The sequence below is a fragment of the Kwoniella botswanensis genome, chromosome 1 (assembly GCF_036426115.1).
Source record: "Kwoniella botswanensis chromosome 1, complete sequence".
Lineage (NCBI taxonomy): Eukaryota > Fungi > Basidiomycota > Tremellomycetes > Tremellales > Cryptococcaceae > Kwoniella > Kwoniella botswanensis.
The window spans coordinates 10,332,863-10,349,721 of record NC_088599.1 but is presented as its reverse complement, the minus strand read 5'-3'; the positions used below and the strand labels follow the sequence as shown (position 1 = coordinate 10,349,721).

General features: G+C 44.8%; 6 protein-coding genes across 6 annotated transcripts; 1 reads left to right on the top strand and 5 right to left on the bottom strand.

The window, feature by feature from the left end:
- Positions 1–2,542: 2,542 nt before the first annotated feature.
- On the bottom strand, positions 2,543–3,861 carry L199_003907 (uncharacterized protein; the record flags this gene model as incomplete). The annotated part of the gene is made up of 3 exons (XM_064889635.1): positions 2,543–2,797; positions 2,913–3,352; positions 3,495–3,861. 3 exons carry the CDS (start codon positions 3,859–3,861, stop codon positions 2,543–2,545), a joined length of 1,062 nt encoding a protein of 353 aa, XP_064745707.1.
- An 862-nt stretch (positions 3,862–4,723) lies between these two features.
- On the top strand, positions 4,724–4,993 carry L199_003906 (uncharacterized protein; the record flags this gene model as incomplete). The annotated part of the gene is made up of 2 exons (XM_064889634.1): positions 4,724–4,745; positions 4,812–4,993. 2 exons carry the CDS (start codon positions 4,724–4,726, stop codon positions 4,991–4,993), a joined length of 204 nt encoding a protein of 67 aa, XP_064745706.1.
- An 820-nt stretch (positions 4,994–5,813) lies between these two features.
- On the bottom strand, positions 5,814–8,650 carry L199_003905 (aconitate hydratase, mitochondrial; the record flags this gene model as incomplete). The annotated part of the gene is made up of 5 exons (XM_064889633.1): positions 5,814–7,647; positions 7,704–7,909; positions 8,003–8,032; positions 8,106–8,214; positions 8,457–8,650. The coding sequence occupies 5 exons, from the start codon at positions 8,648–8,650 to the stop codon at positions 5,814–5,816; spliced, it is 2,373 nt and encodes a 790-aa protein (XP_064745705.1).
- Positions 8,651–9,354: 704 nt separating this feature from the next.
- Positions 9,355–11,257, bottom strand: L199_003904 (cytochrome c peroxidase, mitochondrial; the record flags this gene model as incomplete). Its single annotated transcript, XM_064889632.1, has 9 exons — positions 9,355–9,442; positions 9,522–9,605; positions 9,676–9,729; positions 9,794–9,893; positions 9,960–10,021; positions 10,164–10,393; positions 10,511–10,650; positions 10,806–11,058; positions 11,144–11,257. 9 exons carry the CDS (start codon positions 11,255–11,257, stop codon positions 9,355–9,357), a joined length of 1,125 nt encoding a protein of 374 aa, XP_064745704.1.
- Positions 11,258–11,977: 720 nt separating this feature from the next.
- L199_003903 (uncharacterized protein) lies at positions 11,978–14,715 on the bottom strand (the record flags this gene model as incomplete). Its single annotated transcript, XM_064889631.1, has 17 exons — positions 11,978–12,175; positions 12,257–12,430; positions 12,518–12,572; positions 12,664–12,762; positions 12,846–12,886; positions 12,972–13,047; positions 13,139–13,241; positions 13,341–13,392; positions 13,457–13,483; positions 13,558–13,628; positions 13,704–13,721; positions 13,807–13,822; positions 13,903–14,013; positions 14,080–14,199; positions 14,280–14,397; positions 14,483–14,511; positions 14,614–14,715. 17 exons carry the CDS (start codon positions 14,713–14,715, stop codon positions 11,978–11,980), a joined length of 1,410 nt encoding a protein of 469 aa, XP_064745703.1.
- A 397-nt stretch (positions 14,716–15,112) lies between these two features.
- Positions 15,113–16,542, bottom strand: L199_003902 (uncharacterized protein; the record flags this gene model as incomplete). The annotated part of the gene is made up of 5 exons (XM_064889630.1): positions 15,113–15,283; positions 15,350–15,483; positions 15,557–16,055; positions 16,174–16,422; positions 16,480–16,542. 5 exons carry the CDS (start codon positions 16,540–16,542, stop codon positions 15,113–15,115), a joined length of 1,116 nt encoding a protein of 371 aa, XP_064745702.1.
- Positions 16,543–16,859: the final 317 nt, after the last annotated feature.

The window sequence follows — 16,859 nt, the reverse complement described above, 5'->3', positions numbered from 1 at the left end:
GGTAGATGATCCTCTCATGTTCTGCTTATCTATCTTGTCGTTATTTTTGCACCCGGCAGGGTTTGCAAAGTCCAGTCAAGGGGTTAAAGTAAGATCGATTGATTGAAGCTCCGTTCAATAAGGAACGAGGGCTGTACTGTAAGTCGACGGAATGTCGAAATGCTTATCTGACCATATAATCTACTCACTCATAGTCGGTGCTAAGTCTATGGCGTAAAATTGAAAAATCATTTGTATTCTTTGAATCTCCTCTACTCACTTTAGATAATAAAGCGCAAAAACACCTGTAGATCTTTTTCACATCAAGGTATTCTGATAGGATCGTAAAGTATTCTTTATATCTAATTTTGGAACAGCCGACAACGCCGAAAAGGACGAGAAGAGACGTTTCATCATTCTAAATGAGATTTGGGCGATCGATGCCATCAAAAGTAGGACAACAACAATCAATCAACATCGATCAAAGACCCTTTCCCTTCCCCCACTGTGGACCCAAGACAATCGCAATCACAATCACAATCACGTTATCAACACGAATCGATAACAATCACTATCACTATCGGTCGATCCGGTAAGATAGAAGCATAGAAGGTATAAAAAGCTCATTCATCATTGAGCATCGAGGTTTGGACGTTTGCGTTTCCTGTCTCCCTTTTCCAAAAGAGAGAGAAGAACACGACTTACTGAATCAAGTATCTACCATACTCTACGCCCTTTCCAGTTTCAACGATTTTGCCGAAGGAGAAAACAAGAAACACGACATTGGGGAGGAAGACTATCAAACTTCTTTGATCGAATCTTTCATTTGCTTCTGGTATCTCACCTCGACGTCATCTCTTTCAGCCTGAGATTGAGAGAATAAGGAAAGGCGACGTTGCTTATGCTCGAAGTGAAAAGATAAAGAAAGATATATAAACCCCTCAATTCTGAACTATCTCTTCTCTCTTTCCTTCCTGTTCTTCATTCAACAATCTACTTCAACCAATATCACCTTCAGCTCCAATAAATCATCATCTTCACTTGATCGGAACTATTTTTCCTTGTCAAAGTGTCTAGCTCCAACTCCGACTCGACCGCATATCCACAACCACAACGTCCTACACCCAAACCTCAACCGAAATCACCCACTCCTCCTCCCAGACCATCCAACCCTGCTCCTGATTCGAAATCCCGTCCGAACCCTGGTCCACCAGCAAAGAAACAGAGAACTGAATAATCACAGGAAGACAAGATCAGTCACCATTTCGTCCCAAAACACCAATACGAACAATCAACTTCAACCCAACACTACTACGGGCTCTACTCCTTAATCCCAACCTCAAACTCAACCCAATCCTAATCCACCAGTGATCATCCCAGCCTGGTCTGTCCATCCACTCGCTCCCCCACCAGGTTTCCCTACTCTTCCCAACTGAGTTTGACGAAAAAGCGTCCAGACAAAGTGTCGAACAACCCTTTTAGACAGCAGCCCCCACCATTACCACCTAGGAAACCTTCCAACTCCCAACCTCTGCCACCGCCTTTACCTCCCCGACCAAACCCCCAACCTCAAATTCAGCCGCAAAGTCCACCTCCCTTGCCACCTCGGAAGTAGGTCGATACGCTTGATCTCCAATCCTTCAATACGTTTTCGACTACATCAGAGAATCAACCTGCCCCTCCCCCTCCCCCTTATCCCTGTCCATCTCCACCACCTACGCCGCCTATCGAATACGATTTGACACTCTTCTCAACCTCGTGTCCAAGCCATTACAACCCATTCAACCTAACACTCCACCTCAACCTAGACCTATCAACTAAACAACCTTGACAGACAAGATGTGTTTGACTGAACCTCTCACCTCAGGCCACCGACACGGTTTTGCTGTCGAAGTAACAGGTGCTGCGCCAGTCAACATGCAAGGTAATGGAACTTATGCAGATGATCATAAGTGTGAGTGTACGAAATGTAAATGTCAGACTCTGACTAAGAATAAAATCTGTTCTTTGGTAAGTTCTATATCTTTTCGGTCCATTGATCCTTGTAAGACGGTGGAAAGCTGATGCCGTGAGTGATGATAATGTAGTGCTCCAAGGAAAGTCATGCATAATTGCACCATTTTTCGACAAGACGAAAGTTCGATTCAAGTCACGATTCTGTTTGTTTGTCTGCCTTCCTGACTGGTTCGGTATTGTTCATGACACCGATTGGCAAATATTAAGTAACGAATATAACGATTGGTGATGATATTCGGTGTTCGCTGAAGAGTAGTGCCTATTGTTGTTGAACAACCAAAAGGGAAGGAAGAATGAGAGAGATTTGATTATGTATTCTTGTTGAGCGCGAGTACATTTTGCTACATAACGAAAAAGAGGGAGAAAGATGTGGTGGTAGTGTAAAACATGCATAATATTGTACATACAATCTATCGATTGCACAAAGAAATTGTCTAATGCTGAACTTTCTGGAGAGATAACGATTGATACGGTATGAAATGCTCTAGACAAGCTAGAGGGAATAGTCATCGAGACGTGATGATAATTTTCGGTCCATTGAGAACGTTTACCCAACAGGTTGGGCATTAGCACCTGTAGGAGTCCATTTCTTCTTCTGGAATTTACCTCCTGCACCACCACCACCATTCTGATCTCTTCGGTTATTACTGCTAAAGTCTCTTCGAGGTGGTCTAGAAGAGTTGAAAGATGGTGCAGCTGAGACTGTGCCTGCTTGTCGCGATGCCCAGCCTGATAAGGGTGCGTTGGGGTCAGAGGGATCTGAACGAGGTTTTTTGGCAGGAGGAGCGGATCCGTCGGTGGGCTATCAAGGTAAGTTAGCATGACATATGCCGCAGAGCTGGTTTGAAGAGATACGGGTATTATACCGCTGACGGGGAAGATATATCTGCAAGTCCAAATGATAATGTCTAACTCACCTTGGGTTTCGACTTGACCCTTCTACCTCCCCTAGTCTTAGTCTTCCCATCCTTCTTCTCTTCTCCTCCATCACCCTGCTCCTCTCCCTCGACTCCTTCTCCAGCTTCCTCCTTCTCCTTCTCAGCTTTCCTCTCTCTCTGAACCCCCACTCGATTATTCCTCTCTTCAATCTTCCTCTTCCTGCTCTCGCTCTGTCCTCCTCCACCAGCAGTCAGCTCCACATTGATCGTCCTACCCTTCAAATTCGAGTGATGCAATTTCAATGCCAACTGCATAGCTGCCGATGTGGGTAATTCCAAAAATGCGATTCCTCTAGATTTCGGTTTAGGATTTTGGGGGGTGGATTTCGTAGTGAGTAATCTGACTGAGGGAGTGGATCCTAGAGTAGGTGCAAAATGTTCTTGGATATCTTCTTTGGTAGTTTTGAAACTGAGATTACCTGATATAGTCAAACAATCAATTACATCAGCTTTGTCCAAGCGAGAAACGAAGGTTGATATTATTGTCGTCATGGTGAGGGAACGATCAGGTCGAAGGGACTGTAGAACCGAATTAAATGACTGTGTGTGTGAAGTACTCACCAACAAAGAGGATGAACCTCTGCTTGACATCTTTTTTCGTCTTCTTCTTCTCTTCACCGTTCTCCTCATCGTCCCAAGCGGTCTTCTTCTTTTTACCCTTATCCGCTGTCTTGAGCTCTTCCGATCCCTGCGCACCTTCCCCTTCCTCTGCCACTACTTCATCAACTTTACTCTTCGCTTTCTCCTTCCCACTGGACTGAGATACTACCACAGCATCCTCGGCCGTGTCCTCATTATCATCTATCAGATCTTGTTCCGGTACATCAGGTTGATCGACATCTTTCGCCCCTGCACCTGATTTCTTGGCTTTCTGCTTGTTCCTGAACGCAGCTAGCTTCTGCTGTTTCTTCGTCAATGCCGTTGACATCTTTCGTTGACTGCTGTACTAGTTCCGGGTTTGATATAGGCTGAGATGAGGGCAGATATGATTGCAATGGTCGAACATGAACGATGGCAGTGGCCAAGCTGATTTTCAACTTTTGTCAAAATAACAAAGTTCCATTTCGGAGATTAGTCATGACTCCGTGAATTCAGGTAAGTTATGGTGAACCCTCGTTTCAGATCAACTAAACAAAGCAATGATTGTATCGTCTCTTTGAGATCCTGACACACACTCATAGGGGCAGACCAAGTCAGCGAAATCCTGCAAGGTCAATGCAGCGGAAGCACCATGTCTCACGCATGGATCGCCGACTCGAGGGTTTCGCTATTGGGTGATTTCAGATTTTAAGTCAATATACCCCACCGCAGGTGACTGATCCACTACTTGTGCATCTTCATATTTGATCACTCTTCTATTAGACAATGACCCATTTCTCTTATATTATACTGATCAATCGAGGATAGAAGACATCGCCATCCTTAACCATCAGTCAGCAAGAGCCGGATTCGTCATGTCGCATATGATGTGTGTGACCCGAAGGAGGCCTTCCTCGTTCACGATGTTTTATTGAGAGTGAAAATGGGACAAGATTGATGGTTGTCTAGAGAAGGAGGCTGGGTCCTGAACGTGTAGCACCACACGGCACACGGCACACGGACCTCGCACCTCAATCCTATGTGGCCCAGGCGTTGAGAGACTCCTGAACATGAATGAACGCGGCGCATCGTTGAGACACCAAAAACAACATGCAACGTATCATTGTTATCTGCCTTTCCCATCCATTTCTCGTCTCTCATCGATCATTACACTGTACATTGAATTCTCTACCCAATCTATATCTAGTAAAATGCCATCGAGTGACGCACTTCGTGAGTTGCCCCAATCCTCTTTCCTTGTTTTACGATAAGGTGCTAAACAGTGTGTCTGTGACGCAGAACCACACCTCCAACCCGCCGAAAGGGCAATCGTCAAATCTTATGGAGGCTGGACCAACTTTTGTGTCAGTTACGGCTTGAAACCATGGGAGATGGATCAGAACAATGAAGCACTTGCTATCGTCAGTGCACTAGCCAAGATGGATGAGGAGAATGAGAAGAAAGGTAAAGGCAAGAAATAGTGCACTGTGTTATGTATACGTTGAGCGAAAGTGAGTGCATTACCTCGTGCAGTATTGTACGTTGTGGAGAAGAATACTAAGTACATGTTTTTTGGGCGATGTGCACAGTATTCGGAGTTCAGTAGACTTGATTTTGTAGTGGACGTTTCTTCACATGTCCAAAGAATGAGATTGTCACTATATGCATCAATGTCAATATGTATCTCTTGCTTCAGACACAATCTCAAATAACGACTGAATCAAAATTATGCCAATAAAGGATTAGATGTCTCTGTTCTGCTACTGTGTTTTGGCCTGCCGTCAATCTTCATCTGCAACTCGGATCTTAGAGTGGTACCCCTCCACCTCTTCTCCCATCTCCCATCTCCCTTCCTCTCTTTCTCTCATCTCACCTCTTCCCACATCCATCCCCAGTCCATCCCCAGTGTCATCTCCCTCCCTTCTCACTTTCGCTTCATCTCCCGGATCTCTCTTCCACCCCCATGTTTTATCTCTGATTGAGACCGAATAGGCCTTGTTAACTCATGCAGTCACAAGATGCAGCGTATGAACCAAATTTTGAATCATATTTTTCATTGGCATCACATTAAATAAGATATCGATTTGTATTTTATTCAGCCACGAAAATCGAAAACTTCTTCCAGAACCAGACAGGAAACAAAATGGGAAGAGACAAATCGAAAGGAAACGGAAGAGATGCTTATTGAAGATAAAGTGATGATATCATGCTAAACTAAATTGAACAATTGAGATTCAGACAACCTAAAGTACCGGAAGAGAAAACAACTAAGAACGAATAGAAACAGATCTATTCCATTCTTTATTGTCTCGCAGCGGCAGCAGCAGCCATCTTGTTAAGAGCTGAACCAGCCTTGAACCATTCCCATTGACCTTCGTTGATGGATGAGGTGGTCAAGAATGAATCTTTGGAACCGTCCTTGTGGGTAATCTCAACTTTGATATCTTGTCCAGGTTTGAAGTCGTTCAATCCGACGATCGACAATTTATCGGATCCAGAGATCTTTTCGTAATCGGCAGGGTTCTTGAACCATAATGGGAGCATACCTTGTTTCTTCAAGTTGGTCTCGTGAATACGAGCGAATGATCGACAGATGACAGCTCGTCCACCCAAGAATCGAGGTTCCAAAGCGGCGTGTTCTCTAGATGATCCTTCACCGTAGTTCTCATCTCCTACAACAACCCAAGGGATGTTTCGGTCTCGGTAGTAAGCTCCGACAGTTGGGACAGCTCCGTATTCACCGGTCTCCTGGTTCAAAACCTCGTTGGCCTTTCCGTTATCGGCGTTGATGGCTCCGATCAAACAGTTCTGAGAGATGTTTTCGAGATGTCCTCGGTATTTCAACCAAGGTCCACCGGCAGAGATGTGATCGGTGGTACATTTTCCTTTGGCCTTGATGAGAACAGGGGCGTCAATGATATCCTTTCCATCCCAAGCCTTGAAAGGTTTGAGGAGTTGGAGTCGGTCGGAAGTGGGGGAAACAGCGACGTTAACGGAAGCACCATCCTCAGGAGGAGCCTGGAAAGTGTTTTCTCCGGGATCGTAACCTTTAGCAGGGAGTTCGTGACCGGCTGGGTCAGAGAACTTGAATTCTTTACCGTCAGCACCCTTGAGAGAGTCGGTCAAGGGGTTGAAGGAGAGGGAACCGGCGAAAGTCATGGCAGTGACGAGATCAGGGGAAGCGACGAAAGCGTGAGTGGCAGGGTTGGCATCATTTCGGCCAGTGAAGTTTCGGTTGTAAGAAGAGATGATAGAGTTGACTTCACCCTTCTTAACATCTTGTCGATCCCATTGACCGATACAAGGACCACAAGCGTTGGCAAGGACAACACCACCGACGTTCTCGAAAGTGTCAACGAAACCATCTCGAGCAATGGTAGCTCGGACTTGTTCGGAACCAGGGGTGATGGTGAAGATGGATTTGGTCTTGAGACCGTGGTCGGCAGCTTCCTTAGCGATGTGGGCTGAGCGAGACATGTCTTCGTATGAAGAGTTGGTACATGAACCGATAAGACCGACCTTGAGCTCCTCTGGCCAGTTGTTCTTCTTGACTTCCTCGGCAAATTTGGAGATGGGGGTGGCAAGATCAGGGGTGAAGGGACCGTTGATATGGGGTTCAAGTTCGGAAAGGTTGATCTCGATTCTTCGGTCGTACTCGGATCCTTCATCGGGTTGCAAGTTGTGGTTGAACTCTTGAGCGTAAGCGGCTTGTTGAGATCGGCCAGTAGCTTGGAGGTAAGAAGCCATTCGCTTGTTGTAAGGGAAGAGGGAGGTGGTGGCACCGATTTCAGCACCCATGTTACAGATGGTGGCCATACCGGTACAAGAGAGAGATTCAACACCAGGACCGTGGTATTCAATGATGGCACCGGTACCACCCTTGACGGTGAGGATACCAGCTACTTTGAGGATGATATCTTTAGGAGTGGTCCATCCGCTCATCTTACCGTCAAGGTAGACACCGATAACCTTAGGAGCTTTAAGTTCCCAAGGGATACCAGCCATGACATCGACAGCATCGGCACCACCAACACCACAAGCGACCATACCGAGACCACCAGCGTTAGGAGTGTGAGAGTCGGTACCGATCATCATGAGACCTGGGAGAGCGTAGTTTTCGAGGATGATTTGGTGGCTGTAAAAATGATGGAATTAGACACTATTTAATAAATCGGAAAGGGGAGTACTCACATAATACCGGAACCAGGCTTCCAGAAACCGATACCGTATTTGGCACAAGCAGTAGCCAAGAAGTCGTAAACTTCCTTGTTGATGTCGATAGCTCGGGCCAAATCTTTTGGACCACCAACTTGAGCTTGAATCAAGTGATCACAGTGTACAGAGGTTGGTACGGCTGTTTGAGGGAGACCGGCAGACATGAATTGGAGAATAGCCATCTAAGGGTGAAAAGAAGAGCACAGACAGGTCAGTCAATGTGATCCAACAAATGACGTAGCACAGGGGAAATTCCCCGAAAGAGGATGACTCACTTGAGCGGTAGCATCTTGACAAGCAACTCGCTATAATCATGGGAAATTGGGAGGAGACAATCAGCGACTGATCCAGCGGGATATACGGGGAAATACAACTCACGTCAGGTCTAAGCTTAAGGTAAGATACACCTCGTTCGATATCTTGTTCGTGGGGGTTATCCAAGTGACCGTAGACGATCTTTTCGGCGAGGGTAAGGGGTCGGTTGAGTCTGTTCCATCGATATCAGTCAGTATATATCATGTGGGAATAAGTGGAGACGGAGGCCGGTAAGGGAGTGGAGCCGGTGAGATTGACGAATGAGAATTGTTATTTCTGTCATCTTGTCCAAATCTTGCCACCGCCCATCTCCTCTTCTCTTCGCTTCGCCTCGTCCCCTCCGCCCATTATATGGTGTCTCACGAGGATAGGTATACATGTATGCAGAAAAGAATGAACGAGGCAAATGCTCACCGTTGTCTGACAACTTGTAAATTGCTCTCGATTCTAGCGTAGTTTACGAATTTGCCCTTCTCGAGGTTAGACATGGGGACTTGCTTGTCACCGATAGAAGACTGGAGAGTGGCCATGGATCTAGTCAACATTGATGATCTAGATGATGACGAGAGGGACTGAGCCCCCTTGACCAAGAATCTTGATGAGGACATTTTGATGGGCGTATGTCAAAAGGTTTAAAAGGTTATAAGAGGAATTGGGTAAAGAGTATATAAACAATGATCGACCACCTCTAGGTCAGATGAATTGCTATACGTGAGGAATAACTCTTTTGACGGTTAGTTGGATGAAAGAGAAAGAGAGAAAGAAAAAGACACGTTAACAAAGAGAGAGTTTATACGGTGATACTGTCTTACTCCAAGGAGGAGCGACCAAAACTGCAGTAAACTGGATATACACTGCAAAACAGCAGTAATCCTTGAATTCTCATAGGCCAATTCATTTACACGTCATATAACCGCAATAATCCGACCAAAGCCGGGATCAAATGAATAACACGTCATGGTGCATTATCACGCGAGCTTCGGTTTTACAAGGTCGTGTATAGCCGATGTTTGTTCACTTGTTCTCTTGGCTGGAGACAGATGCGATGCCGCACAGCTCATGATGGTCTGCTGATGAGATGTGATGACATGGGACGATGACAAGACCCGAATTTCGGACTAGACGTGCATCATATGATGAACGGCATTCAAAGATACACACTTGCATATTTGATTTACTTCTTATGAAACAGTGATACGAAAACGATTGAAACCAAGACAGGAAGGAAAAAATATCGAAACCACTCTACGCCAATATCCCCTAGCCACTTCTCACTACACTTGTATTAATCTCCAATTTTTGGGCAGAAGAATTATTCGCTACCCATCTTCCAAGGTTCACCAGCGAATTGAGCGGTAGGAACACCAAGTTCGAGGAGCTTAGCGAAAGCTTTGGAGAAGCTGTGTAAAACGAAGGGATATCAGCGTGATGATAAAAGTCGAAGTGATGAGATCAAGGTGAGCGAAAGTCACGACTTACTCCTTGAAGAAAGCATCTTCATCTCTGGCATAGATGTCCACAAATTTCTTGAATGACTTGTCCTTGACGAGGGCCATGTCGGTGCTGAGTGGAGAGAGACGCGTGAGTCAGTCTTATAGTGGATGAGATAGGTTGACAGGTTTTAATGACTCACGGAAGCATCATGAGTGATTTGGTCTTCTTGTCTTCATATTGAGCTGGACCTTTCCTACGAATCAGAAAGTCAAAGATATTAACATTGTTTCTAATTTTGGTATAGAGCAAAAACTAACCATTTTCTCCATTGCCAAGGTTCATCTTCGAGTAAAGTGAAGTATTGGTTTGAGAAGGTGACAGGTGAGAAAGTCCATGGACCTTCGAAACCGGATCGGTCTAAATCAAAAATCAAGAATCAGTACTTGAATGCGAGAGGATTCAATTGTAAGGATATGTACTTACCAGTGTGACATCTACCCATGGCATGAGCACCCGAAAGAGCGACTATCTCCTGATCGTTAAAGCTATTATCGGGGATTGGGTAAGCAAGAAATTGGTAAGTGATTATTAAAATTGATAGCTAAAACCAAAAACGTCTGTTGAGACAGGAAAAAGGATGATGTACCGGTTGGGATACATGGAATAAACGGATATACATTTACTCACCCCATTCTGTAGAAAATGAACCTCAAATGATCTTGAGCCTGAGCAGCATCAGGTAATCGACCATCGGGGGTTACATTATGTTCGAAACCATCGATTCTACCAGGTCTCCAAGGAATGGTGGGACCACCTGATTCTTGAACGGCAGCTACTCCTCCGAGAGTCCATAGATCACCGTAGGATATCCATGGGAATTCATCTTTGATCTTTTGCATGTGATCTCTTGCAACGCCCTATACACGATATACGAATATACCATCCTAAGGTCAGCACACCATGCCTCATCTGTGAAAACAGCGAAAGACCACCAAGGAGAAATGAAATGCAACAAAAAACCTCTAAGAACTTACCAATCCGTTGTTGGCTCCGTGTTCAGCTTCAGGTTTGAATCTCATAGTGGCATAGTTGGATCCACCGGTATTGTCCTCCTTGTTGTATGTTCCCGATGAATGCCATGCTAATCTGATCAGAACAGGAGCGAGGGATCCGTCTAAAGTATAGGAGAAGGATCAGCTATCAATATCTTACCAGACGGTGATATTAGAGTGAAAGTATTGCTTGATACTGGAAGAGAGATCATCGATTGATCTCGAACAGCGATATTCGATAAACAATGAGATAAGGAGACAGATAACAATAATTCACCATCATAACCCTCTTTATCCAAAGTCTCCGCAATCCTATCATAAACCTTTTGATAATCCTTTTGACTATGTCTCAAACCCAATTTACCCTCGGCGGCAGCAGCAGCTCCTCTAGCTGTTGATTCAAGTTCTTTGGCAGTTTCTCTAGGTGTACCGTCAGTCCCGTAGAACAGGTAGGCTGCACCTGCCGCGGCGAGACCCACACCGGCGAGGAGGTATGGTACAGAGGATGATCGTGGAGGTGGAGGAGGGGACTATATATCAATACCCATCAGTATAGTCAGCATATGCATCGTACGGTATCATATGGGTGGATATGTGAAACGAAAATACACTTACTACCTCTGGGCCACCCGATGCGAATCTCCTTCTCACCACTTGACTTCTGAGTTGGACCGATTGGCCTGCTCTCCTAGCGCAGGCTGTTCTAAGGAGGGGTGTTCGAAATGACATGTTGAGTTAGGCTACGATGGTTTGACGAGCAGATCGAGTTAGTCTTTGCTATATAGACAACCAAGAGGAGAGACGATCAAGTGGGAAATGGGCTTAATCTGATTGGGTATAGAGTGGGAATCATGTAATCACGTTAATCAAGCAAGCGTGTCACCTGACCAAAGATTCGAGTTACACCGGCTCCCTTATGGTACACCGTCATTACGGAAACCCCTTCCCCTCCCCCATTCCCACTCCTAGTAGTTTAGGCTAAACTCACTTTTTGACTCTGCTCTCTGATATTCCGTAAATGCAGACTGAATGCTCACAGGATCTGCTTGCTCTTGTATATATATAGAGTCAGATTTGTATTATGCTCGGGATGTAGGATCGACTCGACTCGATGCTGACTTGGTAGCATGCATGAGTAAGCAATCTTTGCAATCATGCACAGTCACTCTGCTATCAATCGCCGTGGTTGAGTAGATGAACATATGGCTTGGCAGGGCCATCCAATCAGATCACTCGCTTAAATAATCCCATCCCATACCATACAAACCCGGTTAAACGAGAACCCGACTCGTCCATACATGCATAAAGCATAATTCATCCAAACGAAAAAAAAAACTTGGCAATTTTCTTAAACTTGTCCTTCTGACACATCAACTCCTCATAGGAGAAGGTTGAAAGCTATTTCCAAGGATGAATAAGCAATCACACCTATTGGAAATACAATCGAACTCACTCGGTACCCAACAAATGAGGTGTTTCTCTATACTTCCTCAACAATCTTTCAATCGCATCCAGTCCTCTATCCAACTCTGATAACTTTGGTCCAAAGCTAAGTCTTACAAAGTGATGACATGGTGAATGAAACAAGTTACGTCGATGAGAAGGATTAATATCGAAGAAGATTCCAGGAACACAAATGGTTTTTTCCTTTTTCACCCGAACGCAACCATCAATCACACCAAGTCAAATCAGCTTATGATCTCAGTGTATCGATCGTATTGTACTTACCTTTAACAGCTCTTCAAAGAATGTCAGACCGTTATTGAGAGGACTATCCAGACCTTTCAGATCTAGCCATATGTAGAACGTCGCTACGGGTGGTATGGAAACTTTTAATCCCATCTTTTCTAATCTATCGAGTACATGATCTCGTTTGATCCGGAAAGCTTTCTGGAGTGATATCTACGAAACAGTCAGCAAGGAGGCAGGAAACCTGAGCTGAATACGAGGTACAATGGTACTCTAGGATTGACGGATTATTAGACTCACCTTATCTTGTTGGACTCTCTTGTAGTCTAATAAAGGTATAGCGGCTTTCTGCAATCTGTCACAAGGAACAGTTTAGCCAGTGAATACCGAGTTACTCGATGGACAGCAGACATGTTCACTTTGAAAATATAGCTACGAACACTCACACATGCGATGCACCTCCATCTAAGAAACTGCCAGATTGAGAGATAGCGCTGATCACATTTTTGGGAGCTACCACCCAGCATACTCTCCAGCCTGGTAATCTGTATTTTGCATTTACTCGTCAGTCCATCGCATCATCCATATTAACGAGACGACACTTCTGTAATGTCACTATTGTACTTACCGGAACCCTTTAGTCAGACCATTAATCAAAATCACAGGATCCTGCTCAATCAATTACCCATCCTATCAGTTCATCTACGTCTTTTCCCTTTGCCTAAGTCTCCTCTTTAAGGCATACGACACCCACCTCATTAACATCGTCCACATAACTCGCACCACTCAAGCAAGTCCCCAGCTCTTTGGGATCATCAGGGTATTGATACCTGAAAAACGAGTAATTCAATTTCAATACCAATACAAATCGAACAGTATACTACTGTCATTAGTTTGTGGTGAAATAGATGCAGTACGCACCAACTATAGAATTCATCCAATATCACCGTCGTCTTCTCCCTAGCTAGATGTACGAGGTCACGTAGTTCGTCTCCAGATATACATTGTCCGGTGGGATTCCGAGCTATGTCAATCAAACAATCATCATCAGATGTCAGACCAACCAGGCCTCAGAGGTAAATATTTGTACTGTACATTCTGCTTAATCAAAGGGTGAACTTACGATTTGAAGCTATCACAACGCTAAGATTCAAGTTCTCTATCTCCCTTTTCAACTAGATACCAGAACCGATTGATCAGTCCGAAATTAAATTGCTCCGGAGATGAGGGTTTGCTCACTTGTTCCAGATTCAACTTGTATTTGTCCTGCCGCCCGAAGATCCTCCGTCAGTCAAGCAACCCTTCTCTCATTTTCGAGTCTGCTCAGTGGTATGGCTCACTCTGGCATCCAAAGCGGTGGGTATAGGTATAAGTCTTTTGAATACCGATAAAACTTCCGAATATGTTGTATCTGTCCATCAAACCATTAGAAAGACATCTCCTACATTCCGGAGGAAAGCTGGAATGGCAAGGAGATCGAACTCACATTCAGGTATCTGATAGCCTAATTCAATACAGGACATCATTCATCAGTGATATGACCTGCCATCGATTCCATGAAATGTTCATGCATGAGGATGATGACTCACCACAGTATACATCCCCCTATTGAAAAAAATAAAATCGCATGATATCGCGCCCATCAATCCTGCTCTTCGTATTCCACGTATGGGATTGACACTCACTATAACAGCTGCCAACCTTGCCATACCCGCTCTTCCTCCGGGAGTGATACAAACATTCTCATAAGTATATTTCGATTCTTTATCTTGTCTATATTCCTCATTGTATAATTTCTATAGGTGTAGATTTAGGTGTCGGACATCACGGGTAAATATCACTGTAGGACAGTCTGTACTCACTGCAACAGCTTCTCTCAATTCTTTGATCCCTGTCGTAGGTCCATATTCATTCACTTCATCTCCCCATTGACTCAGATCTATCGTCCGAGGTCGAGGTGGTCCTTCAGGTAATGGACCGACCTATAACACACAACAATTCACATTAGATGACATTAGATGAGACAACCTCGGAATGTGTTACAGCGCAGACCCGCACCCACCTCTGGTGCGCCTTGACCTAGATTAGCCCATTGATCATTATCGTACGAATACCCATTGGCCATAGCTCGGTCGGTACAGTAGGTTACGCCTGTTGCTCCGGGATGTAAGATACCGGGACTAGATCATCCGTCCCTCCAGATGAGCTGACCTCTTTGGGTGGGTGGATTGGCTGATTACATATTTTGCATCTGGGTGAACTCACATCGTAGGTCCAGATTCGTTGACATCTTGCTACATATACCCCAACGCAACCCTGTGGTCAGCTACAAATCTTGCATCTATAATTCGAAGGGGGAGCGAGTGTAGAAACATGGGACACTCGATCCTACTCACCCTATCATCGATATATTTCCTCAATAATTGATGAGCTTCCGAATCAGTCTCATGTTTGATCTCCTTGACTACCTTTGATCCAAAGTCGAACAACGATGTCATATTGTTATTACTCCTAGTAATGGATTAGGATGTGTGATCTCGTTCTGTTTGAATGTTACAACTTAGAGAAAGCTTAGTCGAAGATGGTATCAGTCTCTGTAAATCAGATTAATCTGATATATACGGTGGTAGACTGATACATGATGCAAAAATAGCAGTGGACATATTTATTTTCGTCATAATGACGATCACTGGGTTGTGCGACGAATTCCGACGGATCTGATGATAGCATGAGATCCAAATGCATGATTTCTTCTTCTCCTTTTCACTTTTCTCTTCATCTTTGTTTGTATGATTCTACTACATATGTATTTGTATACTATTTATCATATAAGCTACAAATTTCTGTTTCTACCACTTTACATCCCGACACTTCAACTACGCCATGTGAAAACGTTTATTGCTTCTTCTTGTTACCTTTCTCATCAATCACGTCGGCCTGTTGTAAAGCCTGCTGTAACAATTTAGCCAAGGAAGGTGAAACTTGTTCGACCTGCTTGATCAAGTCCTTAGGTTCTCCAGGGATATATTGAGCGGCGTCCTTGAGTCGGGATTCAACTTGTTTGGCCTGTTCAGTCGTTCCAACCATCAGTTACGCGAGCAGCGCAGGGAAAAGAACAGAAAGATAACTTACCAAAGCCTCAGCATCAACTTTGCCATCTTTGGCTTTGCTCTTCAACCATGCTTCGGCAGTATCAGCGGGCAAACCAGCTTTGCTGGCAGCTTCTTTGAGCTGTTTGATAAGGGAGTCAACATCGGCAGGGGCGGCTGCATAACATTCAGCATGTCAGCTTCACAGACCACGCATACCATCACATCCGTCACGAAGTTGACTGCTCACCTTCCTTGAGTCCCTTTAAGAAAGCATCCGCTTGATCTTTACCTTCCTTCCTAGCTTTCTCCACCTCCTTGTAAACTTTGCTAGCACTCTCTTCAACCTGTTTCAATTGATCTCCACCAACTTCTTTAGCCTTCTTAATCAAACTATCGAAGTCGAAATCAAGGTCTTTGATATTATCAGGGATCTTTCCAGCAATGACAGCGATCAACCCTTGGGCAGAAGCAGGTAAATCATCTTTGAGCTCGGTAGCGAGAGATTTCCAATCGACATTTTCGACTTTTCCTTTAGCATCTTTGACTTTCTGTTGGATTTTCTCGATCACCTTTTTGGCGTCGTCTCCTCCAACATTCTTCAATTCGTCCAAAGCCCCATCGAGATCTTTACCCTTGAGTTTGGATAGGAAACCGGCGATACCACCTTCCTGTTTGTCAAGAGCCTGGTATAAGGCGAAGGCTCCTGGTGGGAGGACGGCTTGGGCGTATGTTGAGAGACCAGTAGACTGTGGAAGAGGAGATATCGTCAGCTCAGCTGAACGTCGAATCAGGAAATATCACACAATGATGGATAACAGTAAAAATTGGTCGAAGCAAATGACAAGAATTGCACTGTAAACTCACAAGCTGAGAAGCGTTCTCCTTAGCGCTCTTCACTCCCTCATGAGCAATAGCAGCGACGTCTCTGACCGGTTTGAGGTAGAAGTATCCTCCTACTCCAACACCAAGTACAGCAGCGAGTACAGCGAAGAGGAGGGTGTTATGAGTGGTTGATGGTTCAGGTGCAGAAGGGGTGGTAGCGTAGGTTCGTCTGAATCCTCTCGAGGCCGTTGAAGGGATGGGAGTCACCCGTTTAGGGAGAGCTCGAGGTCGCTATGATGTACAGTTGACTTGTCAGCTACCAGAAGTAGACGGGGGATGAACACTCACCATGACAGCTCGTGGAGCTGCAGCGAGTCTCATAGAAGCAGTAGCGGGTCTGACGAATGACATGGTGATTGATTGGTAGTGTGATTGGTATTGGTATGGGGGTATGGTATGTATTGGTATACTCTGTAGAAATGAAGAAAGAGAAAAAGATCTTCAGCACGTCATATAGCATATGCAGAGTTTATATAGACTCACTGACAGCCGAACAGCCACGAGATCAAGTGACGTTTTAGATATATGGTTTGTCACTGACGTCATGCCCTGTCACATTACATAGTCATAGTGCATAGTGACTCTCCGTTCCTGAAATTCCAGTATTCCAGTATTCCTTCCACTCCTACGAGTAAAGTTACCATCCGTGCGCCTGAGTGCTCAGCTAT